The 27,223-nt window shown below is 41.9% G+C and overlaps 1 protein-coding gene across 6 annotated transcripts in view; it reads right to left on the reverse strand.

Annotated features, from left to right (window-relative positions):
• LOC138960073 (protein pangolin, isoforms A/H/I/S-like) overlaps positions 1-27,223 on the reverse strand; it is a 97,500-nt gene that overhangs the window by 5,746 nt on the left and 64,531 nt on the right. For 3 of the 6 annotated variants that reach the window (XM_070331799.1, XM_070331798.1, XM_070331800.1), the window contains 6 exons: positions 18,950-19,067; positions 17,701-17,791; positions 14,107-14,295; positions 13,421-13,598; positions 9,199-9,388; positions 8,345-8,417 (listed from right to left, as the gene is read on the reverse strand). In XM_070331799.1, the coding sequence (XP_070187900.1) occupies positions 8,345-8,417; positions 9,199-9,388; positions 13,421-13,598; positions 14,107-14,295; positions 17,701-17,791; positions 18,950-19,067 (839 nt within the window). Of the gene's footprint in view, positions 1-1,998; positions 2,041-7,642; positions 7,729-8,344; positions 8,418-9,198; positions 9,389-13,420; positions 13,599-14,106; positions 14,296-17,700; positions 17,792-18,949; positions 19,068-27,223 lie in introns of all 6 variants that reach the window. The other 3 variants (XM_070331801.1, XM_070331804.1, XM_070331803.1) reach the window with 3 other exon arrangements.

Here is a 27,223-nt window from a genome sequence, read left to right on the forward strand (position 1 = left end):
GAAGACGCTTGTTTTGGAACCTCGATCTCTTCTAAAGCCTCGTGCAATCTATTACGTCAAAGCAAAGAAACGTCACTCTGAAAGTGTGGCGTGACGTGTTAGTTCTAAAGATTCATCGAGGGTAATTAGCGAGCGCAATTTTTGTTTCTATAATGACGTTTGTCTCGGTGACTTTGGCATCATAAGCAGTGAAAAAACAGGTCCCTGCCAGACTTGCTTGACATGACCTCATTTACATGATATACACACATGTGATTTGAACGATTATTATCTCACGGGTGTCTCTCTCACGTATGTAGGATAAATATGTTTACATGGTCAATCTACCGCCACAATAAGTCAATACACTGGTCATCTACATGGCAATAACTGTCACATAAGTATGTTTACATGGTCAATCTACCGCCACAAAAAATGTATCAGTAAGCAGATTAGGAATGGAAGTGTGCACTTATGTTTTACAGCATACAACAAACTAACAAAATTAAGGTGCATGAATAGGATACAATATTTTAATTTAATAAATGTGCTGGCGACACAATGGAACCCACCAACCACCCCCCCCCCCCCCAAACAAAACAAACACAAATGTGACCTTCCACCACAAAATGAGTCGCATGTCACCTTTGCATGATGTTCATATTTTTACATTTTCCTAAAGAGTTTTTTTATGCTCTATCCAGTGGTGAAAACCGTTTTAGAAAAGAGCGAAAACTGTTTGAGTTATAAGCCTGTGACTAAGGTGACCCTCACGCTGTTACCATACACTCTCCGGACTTATATTAAGCCTAGCGCAAAACCGCGCGAGGTGACATGTGACTCATTTCGTGGTGGAGGGTCACAAATGTTTAAAAATATCACAATACAATAGAAAACCCATAAAAAAAACACACAAAAAACAAGACACCAGAAAACCCACATGTCAGACAAGCCCACAAGACATGACAACTAAAACCTCTGCTAGAAACAGTAATTCTATCTGAATTCCAACCAGTTTGAGGACCAGCCAATCTAGTAGGAAAACCATTCAAAATAAAAAGGGGGGTCCTTCAGTTGATAAACAAGCAAAGGTTTCTCTGACGTCACCTATTTCTTAACAACAACAAAACAAACAAAAAAAGTCAAGTACATATGTATTGACCAAAAAGAATGTTCACAAAACTGTAACTGGCCCAGGTTAGGATTTTACTTCTTTCCCCCCTTTTTTTAATGGCAAAAGCCATTACCACAACAGACGATTACAAAAATGATGAGACCAAAATCATTCATAGTATAGTAGCTGAGAACCTAGAATTCATGTGCTTTTTCCAGCAATAGCTTTAACGGACATACCACTAGACATGCACACAAAATTTCCGCACTGATATTTTCATAAAAAAAAACAAAAAAAGAAAAAAGTAACCACAAGGAAATGTCCTAATTTGAAGAAGTCATGCAGACAATCCCTCGACTAACATCCTGCCACCAAAATAAAAACAAGCCATTCCAAAATGTTTGCTGCAACCTCCATATGCACTGACCCTCATATGCACTGACCCTCATATGCACTGACTTTACTAAAGTATAAAGAAAGAATGGTTTCAAAGGAGCTGATGATGATGATATTGATGAAAAATAAAACATGGTAAGGAACCAAAATGATGATAATGAAGATGAAGATGACGATGATGAAGAAGAAGAGTATGACGATGAAGAAGAAGATGATGATGATGATGATGAATGATGATGATGATGCCAAAACAATGGCGAATGTCAGCATAAAAAAAACATGATGGGCAGATACACATACAAACAAGAAAGACCAAAATGAAACACGGGGAAAAAAGTAAAATTTAAAAAAATCTCATAAACCCATTGATGTATAGACCAACCAAGGAAAGACCAACCAATTCACCATGGCACGGACAGCCAAATTCCTGGTACAATAACCCACAATCATCAGTCAAAGTTCGTGCAATAGTGAAAACAAAAACTGACATTGATATGATATCAACTGACCTGTATATTCCTAAAACGGCCACTGATTATTATAGTGAAATGCTGGAAAAAGAAACAAATCAGATACAATTTTGTCTTTTCTATGTATTTGCATTTTACCAAAAAATAAAGGTAAGAACGTCATTTTAAAGAAAATATAACGATAAATGCGCAGAAAGTGATGATGTAAACCTAGCATCATGAGACCGTTGTCAACTTTGTTGTTATTTCAAAGAATAATTCATAACAATTTATGATTGATCAATAACTGTGAATAGTCTAAACAGAAAATCTGCTGTGAAAAAATTAGAAATAAATGTTCATTACATTCCTGAAATGATTTTGTTATCACAACTTTTAGTTTGCTTTTTACATTTAGTCTAGTTTTGTTTTGTTTATCGTATTCCAAAACTGGTATGCAGAATCGCAAAAAAATGTTGTTTAAAGAATTATCAAAACATGTTCAGAGTTCAGAGCTTTTACATTCATTATCAGCTTTGGCTACAGTCAAATAAAAAAACAATTTCAATTAAAAACAAAATTGGGGAGGAAAAAAAATCTTCCAGAAGGTAACATTCACTTGTTTGTTCATGTACATGCAATGTGTGCATACGGACATGCCAGGATTGCTCAGGCTCTATCTACATGTCAAACCACAGACGGCAACATTCACCGATCAACACAACCCACTCAAGCTGTACAACAAAAGTATGAACAAGATGGAACGGGCTGACAGAGATAAAGACGATCAGAAAGCTCCAAAAAGATATATGTACAACGAAGACTGTACATTTGAGATGTAAGACGAAGACTGTACATTTCAATCACCGATTCTGAAATACAGTCAAGAAAGGAAGACCATGGAAGACCATGGAAGACCATGGAAGACCATGGAAGACAGAAAGGTATATCTGGCCACTTGCGGAGCATACCACACAGTGCGGAAGCAGCAACAAAAAGCCAACACAAGCCCTAAGACAAGCCCTAAGCCCTATAATCTTAGTCAAGCACACAAAGCAGCAGACCGTATGTTTTGGCCAGGCACTGATGAGTTGCAATGAAGATGACAAGGAAGCAAGTGAGAGGAACAAGAATGAAAGGACTATTTGTTGTGCTCGCTTTTAACATAAGATTAAGAGTGGTTCAATTCTACCATAAGATTAAGTGTGGTTCAATTCTACCATAAGATTAAGTGTGGCTCAATTCTAACATAAGATTAAGAGTGGTTCAATTCTACCATAAGATTAAGTGTGGTTCAATTCTACCATAAGATTAAATGTGGTTCAATTCTAACATAAGATTGTGTGGTTCAAGAGTGAAATGCTGATACTATCTTTGTCAACTATCTGTACTGAAATATTTTAAAGTTAGAGACACTTGTTTCCTCTTGAGAATAAGTTCTGCCAGCTAACAATTGTCCCTGTTCATGTCTAAAAGTATGTACATGTACAACATCCCAACAATATCCCTTTTTTGGTCCTTGAAAAAACAAAAAAGACCCCCCTAAAAAAATCCAGCTTCACCTCTACAAGATAAAGTCCTCATAACTTACTTTGAGACTGGCGTACAATTCCAACTTTAACATAGACCCACTTAAAAATATTCAAGACATTTTTATGTTGGAAGTTTTTATAAAATCATCCCTTCAAACTAGAAATGCCTTGCACACGTAAGCTACTCTGACAGCACGCAAAGAGTTGTCTCAAACAAGAATGGTAGATTACCCAGGTTAGACTTGAAAAAACTGCACGGCTAATCTACAATGCATGTGATTGATGATGTAAACAGCAAGCATGCCACATTCTCAGCACAGGGCGACAAGCAAAAGCGGTTCTTGCATTGCGGAGTGAAACATGAACCCAAGACAAACCCCCATGAATCTCAAATGCTCTAAGCTGAACCCAACCAAAGAAAACCAACTTAATCAAATGTTTCTTCAGACTTTATTCATTAACAACGCAATCTAGTTGTATTTTCTGGGGGCACAACTGCAAATATCCGAGAGCTACTAGGAACCAGCTGGTGTCAAGAATGTGTGATTTAATAAAAAGAGTTGAAGGGTTTTCAGAGTTTAATCTCATAAGTTCTTATTTGAACTACATGTAGTAGTCCAATCTTCTCTTCAATTACCTACAAACCCCCCTTCTACTTCCCTTACAAACCCCCTTCTACTTCCCTTACAAACCCACCTTACAAACCCCCCTTCTACTTCCCTTACAAACCCCCCTTCTACTTCCCTTACAAACCCCCCTTCTACTTCCCTTACAAACCCCCTTTCTACTTCCCTTACAAACCCCCCTTCTACTTCCCTTACAAACCCCCCTTCTACTTCCCTTACAAACCCCCTTTCTACTTCCCTTACAAACCCCCCTTCTACTTCCCTTACAAACCCACCTTCTACTTCCCTTACAAACCCACCCTTCTACTTCCCTTACAAACCCACCTTCTACTTCCCTTACAAACCCACCTTCTACTTCCCTTACAAACCCCCCTTCTACTTCCCTTACAAACCCCCCTTCTACTTCCCTTACAAACCCCCCTTCTACTTCCCTTACAAACCCACCTTCTACTTCCCTTACAAACCCCCCTTCTACTTCCCTTACAAACCCCCCTTCTACTTCCCTTACAAACCCACCTTCTACTTCCCTTACAAACCCACCTTCTACTTCCCTTACAAACCCACCTTCTACTTCCCTTACAAACCCCCCCCTTCTACTTCCCTTACAAACCCACCTTCTACTTCCCTTACAAACCCACCTTCTACTTCCCTTACAAACCCCCTTCTACTTCCCTTACAAACCCACCTTACAAACCCACCTTCTACTTCCCTAAGACAAAAAAGGAAGGCTAAATATTGTATAAGTTGACAGATGGTATATTTATTGTGCTTATTTCAGATAAATAATCACTAAATAATTAGTGAACAAATTATGATGCAGGTCTTATCTGTTAATTCTAACAATTTTGACTCAAAGATGGATGCATGTGTTCCAAAACAAACGATACATGCAAGACTCTCATTCAAAGAGAATGAAGCTTTCTCCTCTTTACAATCAATCCCTTGATAAACACAGTCTCATGTGTTACAACGAATGACAAACGCTACCCATGAAACACAAAGCTTGCACAACAAATGTTGTACATTGAACACAAAGCTTCCACAAACGACATCTGATGTTACAATGATCGATGCAGGGTCCACAATACACACAAAGCTGTCAATGTTCAAGTCTACACAAAGATGCGTTGTTCATATTTGCATGGATGGGATTTTTCAGATGTGGTTGAGGTTTTTTGTGGGTGTTTTTTTGTTTTTTTTGCAATCATTTTCTTTGTTGATGGAAACTGGAATTAAAGACTAAATGAATGTGTAAACTGAACTTTGATCACAGTTCTTTGTACAAAATTACTGTTTACTCAACCCATCATTAACCTCACTCCCAATCAAACAAATTTTAAAAAAAACAATCTGCTAAAGTCCCATCCATGCATTTGTACAAAACAGCTCCCAGGGATCCATGCTCCGAGCCATGCAAGCAGAGAGGGCGAGGTTTGGAGGGGGAGGAGCCTGCAAGAGACATAAATGTGGCAGCTGTCAATCAGTGTGGACTGGGCCAACCATGCAGCTGGACATTTCCAGAGGGGCGGGGTTTCAACATTCTGCAAGATGCACACAGGCTGGAGAAAAGCCTGTGGAGGTTAGTGGCAGCAGACGACAGACAGGTTCAGCATTTTCAAAGCACTTGCATGAATTGTTTGTTTTTCTTAAAACTACGTTCTTAAAGACTATCGTGCAGGGTTTTTGTTCATGACACATGCTGTCTGTCTTAACATAACACACAACATGACACATGCTGTCTGTCTTAACATAACACACAACATGACACATGCTGTCTGTCTTAACATAACACACAACAGGTTGAACAAGTTTAAAACAAACAAAAAACATTTTTGAAACAAACGAAAAACAGAAAAAGACTTCTTGATTCAATGTTCAAGTAATAGATCTATGCGTATTGCGTCATACCACGAGGAATGCAGAAATGAAAATGAAGAGAAAACGAAATGTTTGTTGGACAGAATATGGAGATGACAAGCACGGCAAGCCAAGCAGCTACACACCAGAGACAAGTGTACAACTTTGCACCATACATTGTTACAGGTCCAATACAACTTTGGCTTCAAGCGGTTACACCTCCAGTGAAAGCGGTTACACCTCCAGTTAAAGCGGTTACTGTATGTAATATGATTTGACAGATCTAGATGCGAGATGTGTCAAGATGATTACTACACAAAGGTACAAAACCTGAGCTATTTTTTCCTAGGCATTAAATGTACTTTTTCTCCGGACTACATGTACTAGCAACATTTTCAGGAACTGTCCATTTTATCTGATCTGATTTGAGCTGACTTGATGTTTTGTTCAAAGTTGGTTCCTGATGCTGAAATACTTTTGCCTGTTACTGAGTTAGGTTGAATGTGAATTTTCATAACACAGAAGGTATCAAATCCTGAAAAGATGTTAACAATTTAACCTCCTGTCCAAAAATCTTATAAAAAAAAATTAAAAATAAAAAGATGAAATCAAAGAAAAAAAGAACCAGATGGACCTCTGCAGCAGAATCCCAAAGCTGTATTACAAAATAACACTGCGACCCGAATCAATAAGGAAATGGAGGGCGGGGATGTAGCTCAGTCGGTAGCGCGCTGGATTTGTATCCAGTTGGCCGCTGTCAGCGTGAGTTCGTCCACACGTTCGGCGAGAGATTTATTTCTCAGAGTCAACTTTCTGTGCAGACTCTCCTCGGTGTCCGAACACCCCTGTGTGTACACGCAAGCACAAGACCAAGTGCGCACGAAAAAGATCCTGTAATCCATGTCAGAGTTCGGTGGGTTATAGAAACACGAAAATACCCAGCATGCTTCCTCCGAAAGCGGCGTATGGCTGCCTAAATGGCGGGGTAAAAACGGTCATACACGTAAAAGCCGTGGGAGTTTCAGCCCATGAACGAACAAACAAACAATAAGGAAATGGAATTGATGACATGAACCCATTACATACTGTACACAGGAAAAAAGTAAAACACAGAGCTCTACCAAACTGCAGCCACATCGCCATGGTTACACTGCAAGCCAGCAACACAAAATGAGCGCCTCCCACCCCTGGCTGAAAATGGACTCTACCGAGCAGTGTACACATCATACACAAGCATCAAAACAAAACCCAAAAAAGCGGGCCGCTCCACCACAGTTACAGGGGGGGAGGGTTATGGTCAACAAAAGGCAGCAAGGAAGGTGTACACAGATACATCAAGACCCAAGCATCAGACAGGGGGGGCGGGAGGAAAACAAAAGGGGGTCACAGGACAAATAAAATCCCCCGCATAGCCTTGCCTGCTACAGCATACAAACATACACGAATACACGGTGCAAGAAGAGGGGGGGGGGGGGGGGGGGGAGCCGGTCATTCACAAAAAACACCGCCCAGGGAGGGAGGGTGCTGGGGAGGAGGAGGAGGGGAGGGGGTGGGTGCGTACATTCAGGGGCCACTACTCTGCACCAGCCCCCATCCAGCATGCAAAGCCAGGCCTGTAGGTCCACACCGATAAACTGACTGCAAGCGTTAGCTCTGTTCAGCATGCTCCACAAGAGGCGCCCAGAATACCTTACTATTTTATGTCCGTGGAGTTTGAGTTTTGCGTAACTTCTAACTCAGCAGTTGACTGATCACAGTTTTCATGCAGAGATGATCTGAAACAAGACCAGACCTACATTGCAGAAAAAAAACACACACACGAACGCACGCATGAAAAGACAAAACACTGGTGCTGTTCAGGAATCATCGTGTCCAGGGGGGATCACTCTTGAGAAAATGGGGAATAACTGCTTTCAGCTCTGGGCCTGTGGAGTATAGAATTTTCTGCCTTTCCAGCAGCTTAACTTCAACAAAAAGTTTATACACACGCACACTCATTTCAAATCAAACTGGCAACAACTCCCTTTGGATACTTACAGCCACATGGGACGACTGCCAGAGAGTGTGTTGTTTGTGTTGTTGCAAATAAACTCTGGATACATTGTCCAAGGTTTTATATTTCATAAAAATAAAAAAGTTAAAAATGGATCTCTTTTAATCCAAAATTGATTTGGTAATAAAGACAGAAAAAGCACAGGACGGTTTTGTTGACACGAGGCGACCATGCCGTCACGTCAAGACCTGCACCATTCACACCACTGCCTGCACAAAGCCCGGGGCAACACATCACCGGGCACCGGGCACAAGGCACCGCAGAGGGCATAGCTGGGAGAGGGAGGGGGAAGGGGGAAGGGGGAGGGGGAGGAGGGGGAAAGGAGGGGGATTTCTTACCTGCAAGGCTTACACCACTGAGACTGTTGCTCCATGCCGTAGCGTGCTCGGCACTTTTTGGCGTTGGGACATTCTGAAATCAGATCACGCTGAATCAAGAACTGGGTCAGAAGGAAACAAAAAGTTTCTACAACATTAGAGGATCATGTCTCCGCTTGGAGAGGATTTGAAAATATAATGAAACATCTTGACAGTTACCGACAGCTTTATTTAACTGTATCACTATGAACACAAGAATTGAAAACATTTCAACCGAGTCAAAACCCAAAAATAAAACGTCCAAACCATTCATGTCAATGGCTGACAAAGACACCATTTTTACTGGTAAGAAGAGATTTGACAGACAGACAGACATAGGGATGCACACAACATAAGAAGAGACTTCAGCAAGACTGACAACACACAGATAACTTGACACACAGAGATAATCACAAAAGACACACACAGACAGATTGAATGGAAGGACAGACCAACAGACAGATAGACGGACAACAGACAGATACTGAGATAGATGGACGCACAGAGAAATACTCACAAAAAGACACACAAACCAACACACAGATTGGACGGAAGGACAGAGAGACACAGAGAGAGTCAGAAAGACAGACAGCCAGCCAGCCAGCTAGCCAGACACCGAGACAGGAAGGCAGACAGACACAGACAGACAGGCAGACAGCCACTCAGCCAGCCAGACAGGACAGACTGACCGACAGACAGAAAAACAGACCGACAGATAGACAGAGGAAACATACAGACAGCCAGACAGACCGACAGACCAACCAACAGAGGAAACATACAGACAGCCAGACAGACCGACCGACAGAGGCAACACACAACACCAGGCCAACTCTCACCTGCTGCCATGGCTTTGCTCTCAGGGGACGTCATGCTGCTCGGCTCTGATTTTTTCCGCTTCTTTTTTTTCTGGTGCATGGCGTAGTTGTCGCGTGCCGACCATCCGGGGTACAACTGCATGTGGAGATCCTTCTCTTTACGTGCCATCTCGTAATACTTGGCCTGCTCCGAACGGTCTAACGCGTGCCACTGAAACCACCAAGAGGGTCAACAATTAGCTAAGCTTTGAACTGATTACACGCAAGACCAACCCTGGCTGCAAGAAACGAGCGTCATTTCTCAGAGCTGACCTTGATTGAGTTCTAGAGAGGTTGGGGGCTGCTGAACTGACTTGGTTTTCTTTTTATTGTGGATAACACTTCTATTTCTAACCGCGTTCTAAACGAGCAACTTCAATCTTATTTTGCCATCACCATATTACAGTAACAGAAATCTTGCAGTTTTAGGTGATACCTCTGACCAAGAACCCTAAAGTTATGATGCTAAATTTACTAATTTTGTACATTTCCGCTAACTTTACAAATTTCAATATCTTATATTTTGTTCATACTTTTTCCTGTAATTTGGCATGCACGACTATAAAATAATCAAAGTAATCGTTTCTGGTAAACCCAAACTCAAACTAGTCTTCAAAATAAAGGTAAATCAAAAAATAAGTAGCAAAGGAAATATTAGCAAGAGCACTAATTACAGAAAGAAAAATTAGAATGTATCTGAATTGTATCTAAAACTAACCATTAATACTGATGTTATATCTTAGCTTTTTCTACCTATGTCTCATTTTGTATCTAAAACTAATCATTCCTATGGTCTATACTGATGTTATATTCTAGCTACATCTCATTTTGTAGCTGAAAGTATATCTATTTCTCTGCCTTTGATCAATTCATGTTTGACTCCTAGTCCTCATTCTTATGATTTATACTGATATTATATTCTACCTATATCTCATTTTGTAGTTGAAAGTATATCTATTTCTCTGCCAATTTATTTTCGACTCCTAGCCCTAGCGTAAAATCCACAAGCAGCAGTCGCCCCGAATGTCCGACACGCGACAGCTCCGCTGCACACCAGAACAAGAGGAAGCAAGGCAGACAGAAAGCAATGGTCAGTCACGCACATCACACAAATACACATTTCCCCTCAATGAAGTAGCTACGCTGTACGCAGCTCAGTGATTTCCAGGCCCGCCAAATGCATTGGCTCTCCGCAGGCGTTGGGGTGTTTTTGTTGTCCTTCCGCTGTTGCCTGACGTCTTCTTCTTCTGCTGCTTCTCTTCTTTCTGTCTGTCTTCCTTTATCGTCTTCAACAGCACGCCCTTTCATCGGTTAGACTCTCCTGCTATTGTTGGTTTTGTTGTTGTTGGTTTTTTTGTGTGTTTTTGTTTACTTACTTACCCCACTGTTCCCTTTCTTAGTTTCTGCCATGAGCAGTCAGCCTACAGAGTAAAACAGTCATTTGTTTTCTTGCTGTTTCTGTTTTGATTCGTGGTATGTGTCCAGTGGGAGTATGCTCTTATCTCTTTGAAAAACCTGCATCTATGTTTTCTGTGAAGAGGGGACATGCTTGACATGTTTGTTGTTGTTCTTCCAATTCTATGTCATTTATTCAGATATTGACTTCAGTGCTGGCACTGGCAGTTGATTTTTGATTGATGTCTAAGGGAAAAGATTCTCTTATTACAGGGAAAAGCCTCACCAGACCTACTGTGATATAGAAGAGCAAGTTTATTGCAGAAATGATTTCATAATTGACACAAGCGTCTGTCTACCTGCTGAATCAAATCAGCATAATGTTCTACCCTCCACAGAAAGCAGCCAGACTGTTGATTTGGGGTGTGTGTCCAAGTGGAGGGGTGCTCTTATCACAGAAAAACCCATCTTCTTCTTCTTCTTCATGGCTTAGACTTGTAGATTTGAGACTAGCTACTTAGACTCCCACGTTCACTCATGTTTTTAGCACAAGTGGATTTTTTTTACGTGTATGACCGTTTTTACCCCGCCATTTAGGCAGCCATACGCCGATTTCGGGGGGAGGCATGCTGTGTATTTTCCTGTTTCTATAACCCACCGAACTCTGACATGGATTACAGGATCTTTTCCGTGCGCACTTGGTCTTGTGCTTGCGTGTACACACGAAGGGGGTTAAGGCACTAGCAGGTCTGTACATAAGTTGACCTGGAAGATCGGAAAAATCGCCACTCTTTAACCAACCAGGCGGCAGCGACCGGGATTCGAACTCACGACCTCCCGATTAGGAGGCCGACGTCTTACCACCACGCCACTGCGCCCGTCAAAACGGATCTACACAGGCAGGGATTAACTTTAACTGTCCTCACATCTAGGCTCTCTGCTCATAAAACTGTCACAAACAGCCTGGAGAGAAAAAGCTAAATTTCCCCACACACAGCTTGGCAAGTTATTATATTACCTTACCTCTGAAAATACAAATCAGATGTAAAAAAGCCCATGTCAGTTATATACCAGTGTGTCATAATAATTTGCCTGTCAAAGTCCCTAACGGGATGTATTAAATTATTATGTATCAAAGTTACTCATCAGAATGAATAATCATTCCAAAAATAACCCTAGGATCAGGCTGTCAATCTCAAGGTTCACACAATGATTTCATATTGGGCCAGTAGTGAAACAAGAAAATTGGCTTGGGGAGTAGTGTATTCACAGATGATTGAAGATATTTTATTGCATGTGTCAGTAATCAAACATGTCCTTGTATAACTTTACAAAAGGAAAGCAAAAAATATTAATATGAACCAGTTTCTACAAATGACACTTGCGGAATATATTGCAAATTACAGAACTCGGTCACTCCTACTTTTTATTTATCTACGTCTGCAAGTGAAAGTACTGAAAAACAAGAACTCCAACAAAGTCATAAACTTTCCTTCCGAGTCTAGAAAAATGAGTCAGCGATGACTTATTGACTGTACAATAACATTAAGTTTTATTGGTGTACAGAGGGGTAGATAAAAAGAGACAAACATATTTTAGACGGTGACACAGAGAGCTCTATAATCAAGAAGGGAAACAGAGGTTTTCCCAGGGCAAAATATGGATATCCAATTAAAGGTATAAATTAATATTCATTAAGTAGACTTCACAGTCAATTGTACAAATCAGTATTCATTAAGTGGACTTTATAATGAAGTTTGAGCCTAATAGCTGCATTAATTACAGACTAGTAACCCCTCCCCCTGGGGATTATGTTAATGAGCTTCACATGCTGAGAATATCCTCATCAACAGCATTACAATCTCAAGGACTTCTTCGTCAACTATATAAAAACCTTTTTCTTTTGGCAATTTATTTTTTAAATAACCACTGATCAAATAATAGTGTGGACGTTGTTCTTCCCGCTCACTCCATGTTTTACTACTACGTGACTTTCCTTTTTTGCCCAGACTCTGGTTAAAGCAACAGGAACTGAACTGAACATCTTTGGCTAACATCCCCTGTGAAGGCTTTTCTGTATTCCAAACTTGAAGGGCCAACAGTTGATTAATCATGTGTTTAGGAAACATTTGAGGTGTGTTTTAAAGCAGACAACCATTTGAAACATCTGCTTGCCTGATTACTGCGCCATGAGGCCTTCTGTCGAAAGATATTTGAGGCATGTGATAAGTTTTGTGTATGTATTTTATTCTTAATTGATATGGTTGCTTCGTTTTATAGATGCCTGTGTTTGAGTGGGCTTGACTGGGGTGAATGTCTCTTAACTGCAATGTCAAGGCTAATTCCTCAAATTTAAACAATAAACTATTCTGTATTCTGTAATGTGTAGAAGCAATGTTTGAAGATTGGTAGAGCGGTTTGAAGATGTGCTGCGGCAGAAGCAGAGGCACTTTTTGTACCCTGGGTGGTGGTGGGACCAATGTTTGAAGATTGGGAGAGTAGTTTGAAAATGTGGTGCGACGGAAGCAGGCATCTTTTCTACCCTGGCAGTAAAGAGGTGGTGGGAGTAAAGTTTGAAAATTGCGAGATCAGTTTGAAAATGGGGTGCAATGGTAGCAGAGGTTCCTTTTCTTCCCTGGCTGGTGGGAGCAAAGTTTGAACATTTGGAGAGTAGTTTGAAAACCTTTCATACCCTGGCTCTGCCTTTAATGACAAAACACCAGCAAGCCGCAATGTGGATGTTCAGTGTGGCATCACTCTGCCTTCTCCTTCTCTCTCTCTCTGCACGGTGAAGCGCGGCATGACTTACCTTCCTGCCCAGGATCTGGTTGATGGCGGACGACTCCCTCAGCGTGCACTCTGCGATCACCTTGGGTCGCATCTCCTTCATGAAGAGCATGAAGGCGTTGAGCGGCTTCTTGATGTAGTTCTTCCGCTTCTCGGCAGCCTCGCTCTTCCTGGTACTCTGCGCATCCTGACCTTCTAGCCTGGAGAACGCGCAGAAGGATAAATGTTGATGTTCAAAAACAATCAAAGATTCCATGTCCACAGGTTCCTTTCAAAACTGATTTCTGTCATTTTGGATCTAAGCTAAGGTTTTTGTGGTACATAACAGTAACCGTAATATAACATAACAGTAATGCTTCCTCTCCAAATCCTAAGGTCTTTTATGACAGAGTTTCAGCAGGGAAAGTTCTTTAAGCTGTTGGAATACTTTTGCGCACACACACACACACACACACACACACACACACACCAAGGCACTCTCTTCGTGCTTGATGGATATTTTACAATATTTTATATAGAATATCAGTTTCATCCAGTATTTCAATAACATGTGTTCTACTGTACTTGGTTATTAATGTACAACTAGTCACCGACTGGTGCCGTGCACTTTTTTATCTTAAAACTCAATGTCATGTTTACACCTTTATCTACAATGCACTTATTAGCTAACAACAATGACTAATAGAAAAAATCAAGCATCCCTCTCACCTGTGACCGTCCTGCATAGCGGAGCCCATGTCAGACTTGTGGCCAGGCAGCATGCCGGGGTGGGGCATGCCCGGGTGGGGGATACCCGGGGGAAGGAGGGAGGGGTGGCCGTAGCGTGATATAGAGAGGGAGGGGGGATAGGACCCTGAGAAGGCACCGGTGGTGATGGGGTACCCGCCTGGCCGCGGCCTGTAAAACAGAGACCTGGTCAAATACGTCAGTATGAGGTTTCTACACTTTTCTCAATCATTACAGTGGAACCCCCCTTTTAAGACCCCCCCCCCTCCTCCCCCCATTTTAAAACTCCCTCCCCTTTAAGAACCTGTTTTCTCAGACGTACTGTTCACAATTTACCCCCAAGTTCAGACCCACTCCTTTTTAAGACCTAATTTTCTCCCCAAAAATTTAGGTCTTAAAAAGGGGGTTCCACTGTATCACCTTTTTACAGTCAAACCTGCTCTTGTGACCACCTCTAGAAAATGACCACCTGCCCACCACAACCCCTCCGAAGGGTCCCAGACGAGTTTTTCTTCTACATAATTCCCGTTTTCATGGAGACCACCTGTCTTTAATGTCCACTTTTGGTCAATCCCTCGGTAGGTGTTATAGACAGGTTCAACTGTTATCACCTTAAATGAATGGAACCTGTCTTAAAGACCTTGTAAAGTTGATACACTAAGGCATTCAGTGCGTGTTTTTCTTTTATTCTTTCTTATAAATATCCCTTTATAAGCAAAAATTCATTATACTTAAACATTTTGTTCTACTCATTACAGAAATGTTTGAAAGCAGAGTTCAAAGCAAGATATTTTTGTAGCTTCTCCTCTGGAATATGTTTTTCACAAAATAATAACTAACATTACTGGATGAAACCATCATTCGAGTTTCATGTTGACATGAGTTATATACACATCCTCCAGGTCATCTAGGAAACAAGAACATGGCAAAGATATGAACAAGCTTCCCGTTTTCTCTTTCTTCCCTTGTGCCTCTTATCTCTAATTTTCCCTATACATAACCATCTACTTTAGTGTACTTGCACGTTGAGGCCACTCAAAAAGTGCACAAAGGTAACCTCCATCAACCATGACATTTTACCTCCCCCCCCCCCCACCACACCTTTGGTGCTTTTTGTAATTCTCCCCCACACATACACACCATCCCTCCCCCTGCCCACACTCCTACCATTTCCTTCATTTGTTAGCCCCCCCCCCCCCCCCCCCCCCCCAATGGTCCCTAGATTTAATTCTTCCTAATACATGCACACACCTCCCCGACCCCCCCCCCCCCCCTGCACACACACACCTACAGTTTCCTTTATTTTTAGCCCCCCCCCCCCCCCCCCCCCCCCCCTGGACATGGCATCTTTATCACCCTGTGGTACAACATGCGGCACAAGTCCCGACAAAGGAGGTTAATGTCTCACACTGGCAGACTAATCATCATCACATGCCATCTGCATACACCTTCCAATTATAACACACGCAAAACTGAATGCAACATGCATCAAATTATGGAGTTGGCGGATATTTCTATGCTTAAAAATACCTTCCTTCCCATCTTAAAGATCATGAACACCACTACAGACCTGTCTACCTTTAAGTTTGGCATGGGATAAGAGCATACGTCCACTTGGACACATACCAAAAGTCAACACCTTTTCTGTGCAGTGGACTTTTTTCCTTTTTTTTTTTTTATTGCTGAAAAAATTTGAAGTCTTACATAGACTTTCATTCAGTAAAAAAATCTTTTTTAATTAAAACAAAAAGAAAAAAACCGAAAAAAAAACTTTAAATTTGCGGACTGAAGATTCTATTTTATTTTTTTCAAAATGGCTCTCATCTCATGTAAAAGCCTGGACACATCTACACTGACGTACAAGATGGTTTGCTCAGGAAGGGAGGCACTGTATCTTTAAAGAAAACACCTGATCGCAGCTGAGCTTACAAAATTTATGACAGCCTATAAGTGTCTAGAAGTTACTAAATGGGGTTCTTCAACGTCAAATTGCCAAGCCAAAACAGATTTGAAAGAACACCAGAAGCTTGGCAGGTTATTTTTTTGGTGCGAGGATTCTCTTCCTTAATTCCTCCACAAGCCCTGGCTGGCCTGACAAGCCCGTGTTTTTATCTGCCAGTGTGAGTGATGTTAATGGTGGCTTTTATGTTAACTTCATCATTTTGTGACAGGCCCCAACAAGCCTCAAGTTGACAACTTAACGCTTGGCATCTATATTGCCTGTAAAACACTGCTCGGTACCAGCGCTACGGAACAGCCCGCCTCACTTATGTCTCTGGCCACTGACCTCTGTGTTTGCTTCACAGGGAAATCGTAAAACGCCACAAACTCAACTTGGATTAACCAAGGACACACAACTTGCTCTCCTTTTCAGTTTGACAGTAAAAAGTGTAAAACAGATCTCCATCACGTCCTCGACCTCCCTTTTCAACTTGTGGATTTCAATCTTTTCTTGGGACTTCTGTTTCAATGAATTCAACAAACACACAGAATCAGACAAACTTCTCAAAATCATCACAGAAGGTTTCACTTCCATATCACTTTTTCAGCTCTTGTTCTTTTCTTGAATTTTGTTGTTGCATCCTTGCCTATAGTCTCATTACGATTCAATCTCTTCAATAATCCATTGATCTTTACAGTCCATCAAATCAAGTGTACAAACACAGCCATACTATAAATGTCTTTCAGTTTCTCTTATTATTCCCATCTTTTTTGTATGGTTTAGTTCTCACTTGCAGTTTTACCTCAACAGCCAAATATGAAAGACTGAACACACATCAACAAATAACATCCTGATACTTTCCCTCTGTTACAAGGTGGTTGATCATCTTTCTTTCTTTATTTGGTGTTTAACGTCGTTTTCAACCATTCAAGGTTATATCGCGACGGGTGGTTGATCAGAAGATCTAGTTACTGCAGCAGAAATAGTAGAAAGTAATTCTCAACATACTGAAACCTCGTCCCTTCAAATTCATACAGTGGAATCCCCCTTTTAAGACCCCCCAATTAAAGACTCCCTCCTTTTTAAGACTCTCCTTTCGCACATGTTCTGTTGATAGCCTCTGTAAATTGACGTCTATTTTTTGGGGCGGGGATGTAGCTCAGTCGCTGGATTTGTATCCAGTTGGCCGCTATCAGCGTGAGTTCGTCCCCACGTTCGGCGAGAGATTTATTTCTCAGAGTCAACTTTGTGTGCAGACTCTCCTCGGTGTCCGAACACCCCCGTGTGTACACGCAAGCACAAGACCAAGTGCGCACGAAAAAGATCCTGTAATCCATGTCAGAGTTCGGTGGGTTATAGAAACACGAAAATACCCAGCATGCTTCCTCCGAAAGCGGCGTATGGCTGCCTAAATGGCGGGGTAAAAACGGTCATACACATCAAATCCCACGAGTGTACGTGGGAGTTTCAGCCCACGAACGCAGAAGAAGAAAAGAAGAAGACGTCTATTTTAAGACTCCCTCCCTTTTAAGACCTGATTTACTTGGAATTTTGAAGGTCTTAAAAGGCGAGTTCCACTGTACAGGATAACATGTATGGTAATTATTGAAAATCAAAATGTGGGTGGTACTTACCAGGGTACCTGTGGAAAGTCGGGGCCGTAGAGCGGGTGGGGGAACTGGCCGTGTGGGGGGTACGCTGCATACATGGGGGGCCGCGGTAAGCCTGCCAACAACAAGACTACATCCACAACACTCTTACAGGTGCCAAACAGTCATAGCAATACAATAAAGCATCATTTATGACTAATATGCCTTCATGGGTAAAGCATATACTTGTAGAATTTAGATACAATAAAGCAAAGACAACTGAATACTAAAACAACCCGTGAGAGCCATTAGAAAAAAATCATTCTTTCAGCTGTGACGAAAATTCAGATTTTAAACTTTTCTTTCTCTGAGTCTGTCACTAGTGTCAGTCAGTCAATCAGTCTGACAGTCTGTCTCTGTGTCTCTAATGTACAGGAATGATCACACACACACACACACACACACACACACACACACACACACACACACACACACACACACACACACACACACACACACACACACACACACACACACACACACACACACACACAAGCACACACACACACACACACAAGCACACATACAGACAGACAGACACACACACACACAGCATAGCACAGTACCATCTTGAACTCAGGTCAAAATGAGTTCGGCTCATTCTCTCCCTGACCGGATGCGAGTCCTAAGCGAATCTATCAAAACTAGGAATACAGAGTTATCTCCCATATGTTTTTCGCGAGCAATGATCTAAATTTGAGATCAGTGTTCGCGAGACGAAAATGATTGCAGATTGGCAGACTTCGACAGTGATCTCCGTTCTGTTCTTCACAGTTATGATAAAGACATCGTTCTAAGAATAAAGAGACCCTCCATCGTTCTAGGGTCAAAACAAGTCGAAATTTTGGGACTGCTGCCGGAAGGAGACCGTAATATATGGTTGCATCACTACAGAAAAAATCGTCTGCTTCAGCGAACGCCGAAACCAAACGGTTGATTATCACGTGACACTTTTGCCATATTTAGATTTGTTTGCACAGTAAATACAGCCGCAAAAAAATAGCTTCCTTGAAACTGTCTTACAAATCAATTCCTTTGTAATTTAAAAATTACACAACACCATGAAAAATCATTATCGACGATCGCGAATCTGCTTATATCAATAATACATTACAAAAAGCTCTAAATATGTAAACAAATCGGTTTCCTTGCCAGACAAGGAAACTCAAGGCATCCTGTCAGGGAGAGAATGAGCCGAACTCATTTTGACCTGAGTTCAGGATGAGCTCAGTACCTGTTTTGGGGTCTGTGTGGACGGGTGGGATACCCATGTGTGCGGGCGGGGGCGACGCGAAGTCATTGTACATAACCAGTCCCGGGTAGGGGGGCTGCACCATCCCAAACTTCCCACCCTGCAACACACACAAAACAACACATCAATATTGGAGTCGGGTAAACACAATTAATAAGATTGTTTTAAACAAGCAGTGCAGTAAGCCAACTTCAAACCATGCAAAAACACACAATATACAAGACGAACACATCAGTACTGGAGTCTGTAAAATCCTGATTATTTCTTGAAACAAGCACTGTAAGCCAACTTCAAACCCTGCACCAACAACAGACGTGTATACAAGAACAACACAAAAGTCAGGACTGGAGTCTGTAAAATGTCAATGACAAGATTCATTCAATGCAGACACCCAATACGCCAGTTTTCAACTTCAAACTCTCAAGCAGACCTTTCCTTGCCATGTACATTCAGTGTCCACTTTAACTACAAATGTAGCTGACAAAGAAACTTCCAATAAACCAACCAACCAACCAAGGAAACAAATCCAAGCTTTGGCCCAGAGTCATAGTTGAACTTCATATGCTTGACAACTAGTAGTGAACTAGGGCCAAATTATAATCAATGATTTTGTGTTTGTTCTGCCCTTAATTCTATTGCCAAACAAAAATTGTACATTAATGTACATGCTGCTGAAAGGGAGAGTGGTGGGGAAAATGATTAAAATCTACACAATACTCTCATGAACTTCCTATGAACAATCTTTAATTAATCCTTCAACTTTCTTGAGTAAGAACAACTTCAAAAGGAGAAGTATAAAGGCAGTTTGTAAGCTGTCATTATACATACGGAATAAGTGAAGCAATTTTGCTGGGTAAAAGGGTTAGGCAACAATAGACTATGAGGTAATAATACACCAGTCAGTCCCTTTCATCCAACCACATCAAAGCCCAAGACCATAAAATCACTAGAGGAGGAAAAAAAACCAAGGCAACAAAAAAGAATTAATTAGCTAATTTGTCTTGCATGAGGACATGGGTTAAAATGAGCAGCTGCACACGCTATGTCATCAGCCAGGGGAGGCAACCTCATCATCAGGAACGGTAAATGGGGGTCTACTTCCGCTCAGGGTTCCTAAAGCCAGGAATCATCTTCCATCTCTCTGCATCATCTTTTATCCGCGCAATTCTCCCGGGCGGGCAAAAAAGGAACTGCATGAAAACGAGTCACAGTAAAGAACACAAGGGATAATGTTACTAGATTACCCCTGTCATTTTAGTAGACCCCCCCCCCCCCCCCCCTTTCCCACTGCTGTCTGCTTCTTCCCCAGAATGTCTCGTCAGGTATCGACTGCCGCTCATTCCAAACTCATGCCATCCTGCACGACATCAAAGAGCAGACGACTCGGTGCCAAACTGTAACCGTAGTCGCGGCCCTTTTTACCTGCCCCATAATCCGTAATTGACGGTGTAACTGGACTGTCACAGGAGCCGGCCGAATTGCCTGATCAAACTCCCCCCTCGCCGATGCGAGTGCCTACATACACCTGCAACCCTGCTACACATCAAAGGATTTCGCCGTCGCCGCCGCCGCAGTAGCAGCTGCCGATGCTGATAGATGCAATCACTGCGACTTACGTCCAAACTTCGGAAAATATATATAAAAATTTTAACAAGATTGAAGTCGTGGCTGCTTCGAGTGCAGAGACAACTGAGATCGGGTGGGGCTGCCACGGGTCGGGTTTCGTCACTGCTTGGCTCTCATGAGCACTTTGTATGCGCTTAGTGTCATCTTGCTTACAAGAAAATCCTCTTCCAATCCATTTTTTTATTTAAATAATATATTTGTGTTTAAGCTATTAATCGTATTACATACATAGGCTACATACATACATATATCTCTCTCTCTCTCTCTCTCTCTCTCTCTCTCTCTCTCTCTCTCTCTCTCTCTCTCTCTCTCTCTCTCTCTCTCTCTCTCTCTCTCTCTCTCTCTCTCTCTCTCTCTCTCTCTCTCTCTCTCTCTCTCTCTCTCTCTCTCTCTCTCTCTCTCTCTCTCTCTCTCTCTCTCTCTCTCTCTCTCTCTCTCTCTCTCTCTCTCTCTCTCTCTCTCTGCATGCCTTTTTATTCTATGTTTATTTGTGTTTTGTTTGTCGAGATTTAAGTACACAACACAGACATGCGCCGGTTCGGCTTACAACGGACAGAGCTTTGCATGGCCAGACACAAACTCAGACATAAACTCACTAAATATTTATGTATTTTATTTTACTTTTTTTTTTATTCAATGTCAGGTCTCGATAGCCTTGAGCGTCAATAGAAAGCTCCTCAGCGGATAAAATAACAAGTCCATAATGATAATTCTTGGCTTATATTGTTGTCTCCTAAAAATGTCAAATGAACCCATTGACTGCAGGTCTATCACGCGCTCTCTCTCTCTCTCTCTCTCTCTCTCTCTCTCTCTCTCTCTCTCTCTCTCTCTCTCTCTCTCTCTCTCTCTCTCTCTCTCTCTCTCTCTCTCTCTCTCTCTCTCTCTCTTCTCTCTCTCTCTCTTAGAGTGGGGGTCGCTGATTTATCTTGTCCATGTTGTTGTGGCAGTGTTGAAGATGAAGTCCACTTTGTTTTAGTATGCCCTAAATATGCTGAGTTAAGAGAATATTATATTCCACGAAAATACACTAGAATCCCATCATTGTTTAAATTAACCATGCTGTTTTCAAACACTAGTAAGCCGCTATTGCTACGTTTTTCTACATTTGTCATGAAGGCGCTTTCCATTCGTAATCCATAATCCGTAAACGAAACAGGGCGATACTAGTAGGATGTTCTTGTTTTTGTTTACTATGTGCATTTGTATGCTGGTGCTTGAGAAGGCCTACTCATTAAAACATTCAGACTTCTTAGAGTGGGGGTAAAGAGTAGAAGAGTGGGGATTATCACCAGATAATACCAGGTTACTTTATCCCTCTGCCAGCTCACTCACTCGGTAGCGTTGGCTGTATCGGCACTGCGACCTGACGAGGCCATAGCCCGGTGAGGCCAAGAGAGAGGCGGGAGGGAGAAGGGGGGAGCGAGGAGGGAAGGTGAAATGCAGGGCAGTCTCAATGGCTGCCTCTTTACTTTGCCACAAACACGACTCAAAGAACGGGCCGACAACAAATAATAGAGGCCGCCTTGGCCCCCCAAACATCCTCTCTCTTTGGATCGTGGCTGCTTTTTTTGTTGGGTTACATGATCATTAATCACAGGGCAATGGATATTGATGCTTCCTGTCAGCTTTACAGAGCATGACAAAAATGAAAATCTGCTTGGCACTTGGACTCGACCCGCGCAGGGGGTGTGCAGCTTGGTTTCGCCTTGCCTCATGTCGGTCAGACGGCGGTTTTCACCTGTTTACACAAACTATACGTTTCACAGGGACACGTATTGATCCCGGCTACTTCCACCCTCTAGTTAGGCGGCTCGATACAGGTCTATCGCAATCATTAACGACAAATTATCTCCCCGCCGCCACTCCTGGCGCCCCTAAAAACATGGACTGCGCCACTGTGACACCCGTCCATCAAAGCGAAATGACTGCGGGGGTACAAGAGGGCTGGTGTCTGAAAATATGAACTGTACTTGAATTTGTGGGGCCAGGGCTCTTTCACCTTACTTCGCTCGGCGCTATCTGATAAAGGGCCACTGCAGGCACACCAAAGACTCTCCAAATCTTTCCCCCCCGACTTCTAGAGATCTTCGCAATGTTGTTTGTTGGGCCCAGGGATTGTGGGGGGGGGGGGGGGGGGGGGGGGGGGAGGGGGGAGGAGAGAAGGCTGGGAAGTGAAAGGAGAAAAAGAATGAGTGAAGCAATCTCTCTCTCTCTCTCTCTCTCTCTCTCTCTCTCTCTCTCTCTCTCTCTCTCTCTCTCTCTCTCTCTCTCTCTCTCTCTCTCTCTCTCACTCTCTCTCTCTCTCTCTACAAAAGTGCAAGCCTTACCCCCATAAAATTCTTCTGCTAAAATCCATCTTGCAGCCAGTTTTAAATGGATGGATTTGCGCAGTAACACACAGCTTTCACGTCTATTTTACTTCCAGTTTAATTTGTTTTATCGATTTATTGTAAGCATTCAACGTGTAATGGGTTCCCCAAAAGCTGAAAAATAAAAGTAAATCTGGGAGGCTTTCTGCGTTCACTACTGGGAAATTAAATACACACGTTAAAAAAAAGAACTATTTGCATTTGGCATGGACAGTCGTAAATTGCTCTGCAAACAACTTTTCACTCCTTTTCGCACGAGAACATGTCCTGCATACATTCCACAATTAAAGAGCATCTAAGATAAAACAGAAAAGCAACAAACCACACACGAAAGCCTTGAACAAGAGACGTGTTCTGTGTACTTCAGATTCACTCATTATGCAACAACTTGTGTTCTTCTTCTTATCCAAAATCAGCTCAAAAGTGTGTATACCTCCGGCCGTCTGCAAGGTTTTATATACCACTGAAAACGAGCACTTCTGCGCAAACTTCATATTCAAAATGCCAGCTTGGAACGGTGTATACTTTCTGTCGCCAGCAGACGTTCTTTAATCGTTTTTCGTTCATCATATTTTTTTTAGAATGTCAATAAAGTGACAGTAAGAACCTGAGACCAACAAGATGTCGCGACTCAACCAGTTCCATCAGCAATGAACGCTGGCAGTCACGATAATTCGCTTTTTGAGTTTACGCTTTTTGCTGTCGGAGACACTTTTTGCTATAGGAAACAGAAACAGATCGACCTGGTTACAAAAGCAAACGACCGAGTTACCGTGCACCAGTTTGTCAAAATGGTGTGTGAAGTGTATCCACGCCGACATGCAATGTTAGTGCTACTTAACTTTGTACTTTCTATTCCCCAAAATCAGTCAAGCCCTCTACAAAAGTAGGAGCGTCGGACGCTATTTTCTTGACCGACAATTAACACAACAACAGCTAAGACTTGTTCAAGAGGTCCCAACGAAATAATCATCGTCTCTAAAATAAAATTAAAATAAAAAAAACGCCCCATCGGAACTTCATTTTATCTTGCCACATTAGTTTTAAACTGAACAATAGGTAGCATAAGTTGTTTTGGGTAAAGAAAAACACTTTGCAAGACAAATAAACATCTTTAAAAAATTAAAAAATAAATGCCTGATAGGAATTTGGACTCGTTACACAAACGGAAAGCATAATGTTAAGCGTGAAAATACCGCCATCTTTTAATTAAGACAAGCAATGCAGCGACACGAATCTGTAAAGATCCGTACAACGTTGTGTTGTAGTAAAAGTCCTGCAAAACACTCATGCAAATGGTCTCAATGGGCGTTCTCTGTTCCGCAATTAACCTTTATTCTCATAGAAATAAATCCACACAAAAAATCGAGTTTCGCCTGAACACTCCCTCACTGCCGCAGTGCGTAGGAACCTTTCAATAAGTCAGAGCTCAAGTTTAGCACGGTTCTGTAACACATAACTGTGTTCAATATCACGAAAGATAAGAACTGTTGCCCTTTTTTCTGCGTCGTTACGCGAATGTCATAAATTAAAAGACACACTGAAGCAATCAATTAAAAATGTTTAAAAAAAAATCAATTTAAATTTGTCCCCGGGTAGTCATCATCCTCATCACTCTGACTAATCCTCCGGTTTTTTATTTTCGTTTATTCCAAAATTATCTAAGAACAATCTATGTCATGGGTGGGAGCCCAAAATTGTTCCAAGACTGAACTTTTTTTAAGGCCGGGGTCCAGGGGCCGCCAAGGCCCCGGCGGGGTCCAGGGGCAGCGCCCTGGTGGGGGGTCCAGGGGGGCGAAGGCCCCCGGCCGAAAACGAATTTTATGAATTTAAAAGGGTTTCTCTGGCCTCTCCTGAGTTTAATTCTGATAAATAAGAACCTTGTTGGAGATACAAAAAGTAACAAAAACTAAAAATTTTAGGGACCTGGCAAGCATTAGAAACAACAAAAAGTGCACTATCAGTCCATTTGGCATAACACAGTGAAGCTGTCGGTAACGTTGACGTATGTTTCTGTGATCGGAAAGCTTTGTCGTGATTAGGGTCAGTCGTGTGTTTTTCGAGTGCACGCCCTCCGTTTGCTCCGTATACAACTTTTTTATCGCACAGGATGCAATACGCAACACCAGCCTCGTCTATTTTTCGAAGCCAAACTTCGTACCTTCGGTTCAGCTTGTCCTCCTTCTCGAACCACTTGTTCAACCACTTATTAGTTTTCCCTTTATCGATGCTTCTGGCTTCGATTTCAGAAGTGATGAAGCGCATTTTGCCGACGAAAACAGCCCGAAAACCACATCCTCTGAACGATTCAAAATGGCAGACACAAAGCGGACGGAACCGGAAATGGCAATTGTAAAGTACGGATCGGATGCCGATTGAGTTACAAATTCGAACCGAAACGAAACAAACCCGCAAAAAACAAAAAAAAAAAAAAAAAAAAAAATTGTCAAAATTTCTCTGAGACGGAAATCCGTCTGAGACGGAGGAACTCCCACCCATGCTATGTACACTGCTTCTACTACCGAGTAAACAGCGCTCGTGCGCCTAACATACTCCTATACATGCAGCAAGGGAAATCCCGACTTAAAAATTCACGCAGTATGTTCGAATATTAAACAACAGCCAGCATGCCATAGCAGATTTTCGGCCACAACACTAACAGCTACCAATTTTTATTTATTTTTTTAGAAATAACACATTACTGCGTGTTGCACAAAGCAGACAAGCAACAAAATAAGAGGTTGTTCCGACTATTGTCATCGAGTGTCAGGATGAAAGCTAGCATCTATCTAAAAAGCTGAACAGCTGGACGTATTGCGGGTTCGCTGCAGTTTAATAAAACTTCACAATATTCTTATGGTCACAAAAATATAAACACGTCAGCAATTAATTTAAAAAAAATAGCTGAACCCTCATTTGATCGGTCTCTTCTGGTTTCCAAAGAAAATTAAAATGGGGAAAAACATTGTTGTTGAGAAATTCTGCAAGACACTTAAGTCTGAACAAACACGAGACTATGACTATTTTTTTGGATGATGACATAATTATATTCGAACCAGAGCATGACGTGCAGAATGACGACGCACTCGACAGTGTTCTCATGCTTTCCGTTGGAAAGCGTCCCAGATCAGATATAACGCTCTCGGAACTTCGAAATTTACGGAAAACCGTAAATCGGCGTAATAATCTCATGTCTGCATGGCTTGTTCTTCCCAAGAACTTCTACTGCAGATTCCCAAGGGCAACGTACATTTGCTGCATGGTATTTTTGCAATAAAAAAAAGACTGACACGACTGTTCGGACCGTTTCCGAAGCTTCACTTCCGGCTGCAAGTATCGTCAATTCCACTGAAAGTAGTTCATACACTCATCGGAGCTGGGACCATCGCAAAAAATAGAAGGGGATTACAACAGTTACATGGTCTCTCTGTCTCTCTCTGTCACACACACACACACACACACACACACACACACACACACACACACACATACACACACACATACACACACACACACACACACACACACACACACATATATACATACACACACATACATACATACACACTGCACACACACACACACACACACACACACACACACACACACACACACACACACACACACACACACACACACACACACTAAGAGTATCGGTTTATTTCTAGCCAAAACTCTTTCACAAGGCATTCTACTTTTCAGAAACTGTTATTTCACAGTACAAAGATTCAGCCGTTTAGACGAAAATATTGGGCTGTCTGTAATGTAAAATAATATTGCTAAAAAGAAACCATCGAGACTTTCGTGGTACATCCTGTTATTTTTAAGTGCCCTAACTTCCCATGATTCCACTTCAGATTAAACATACAAACTTAAGAGAGAACAAAGATTTAGATTTTTTTGTATACAAGACAAAAGTCAAATCCTTGTCTTACCGAACAGTTTTTTTTCTGTTTGCATACAATTAAATGCGCTACACGTCTCTTCATTACCTCATTCTCATTTTACTAAGTTCTGAAGCATCTCGAAGTTCAATAAAGTTTCCATAACAAAATCTGCGTATTTTTTCTGTGGGTGTTGACAGCGGTATCCGGGAGAGAATGAAGGAGTGGGGAGGGGGGGGAGGGGAGGATTCGGACGATCTGACAGCATCATGACCATTTCCAATGCCTCGTGTTAACACAAAAAGCGCACAGTGTATTTATTAATACGCGCTTGTCATGTGTAAATGTGTGTGTCCACACCGCATTAAACAGCCAGC

Source organism: Littorina saxatilis, linkage group LG2 (genome assembly GCF_037325665.1).
Source record: "Littorina saxatilis isolate snail1 linkage group LG2, US_GU_Lsax_2.0, whole genome shotgun sequence".
Classification (NCBI taxonomy): domain Eukaryota; kingdom Metazoa; phylum Mollusca; class Gastropoda; order Littorinimorpha; family Littorinidae; genus Littorina; species Littorina saxatilis.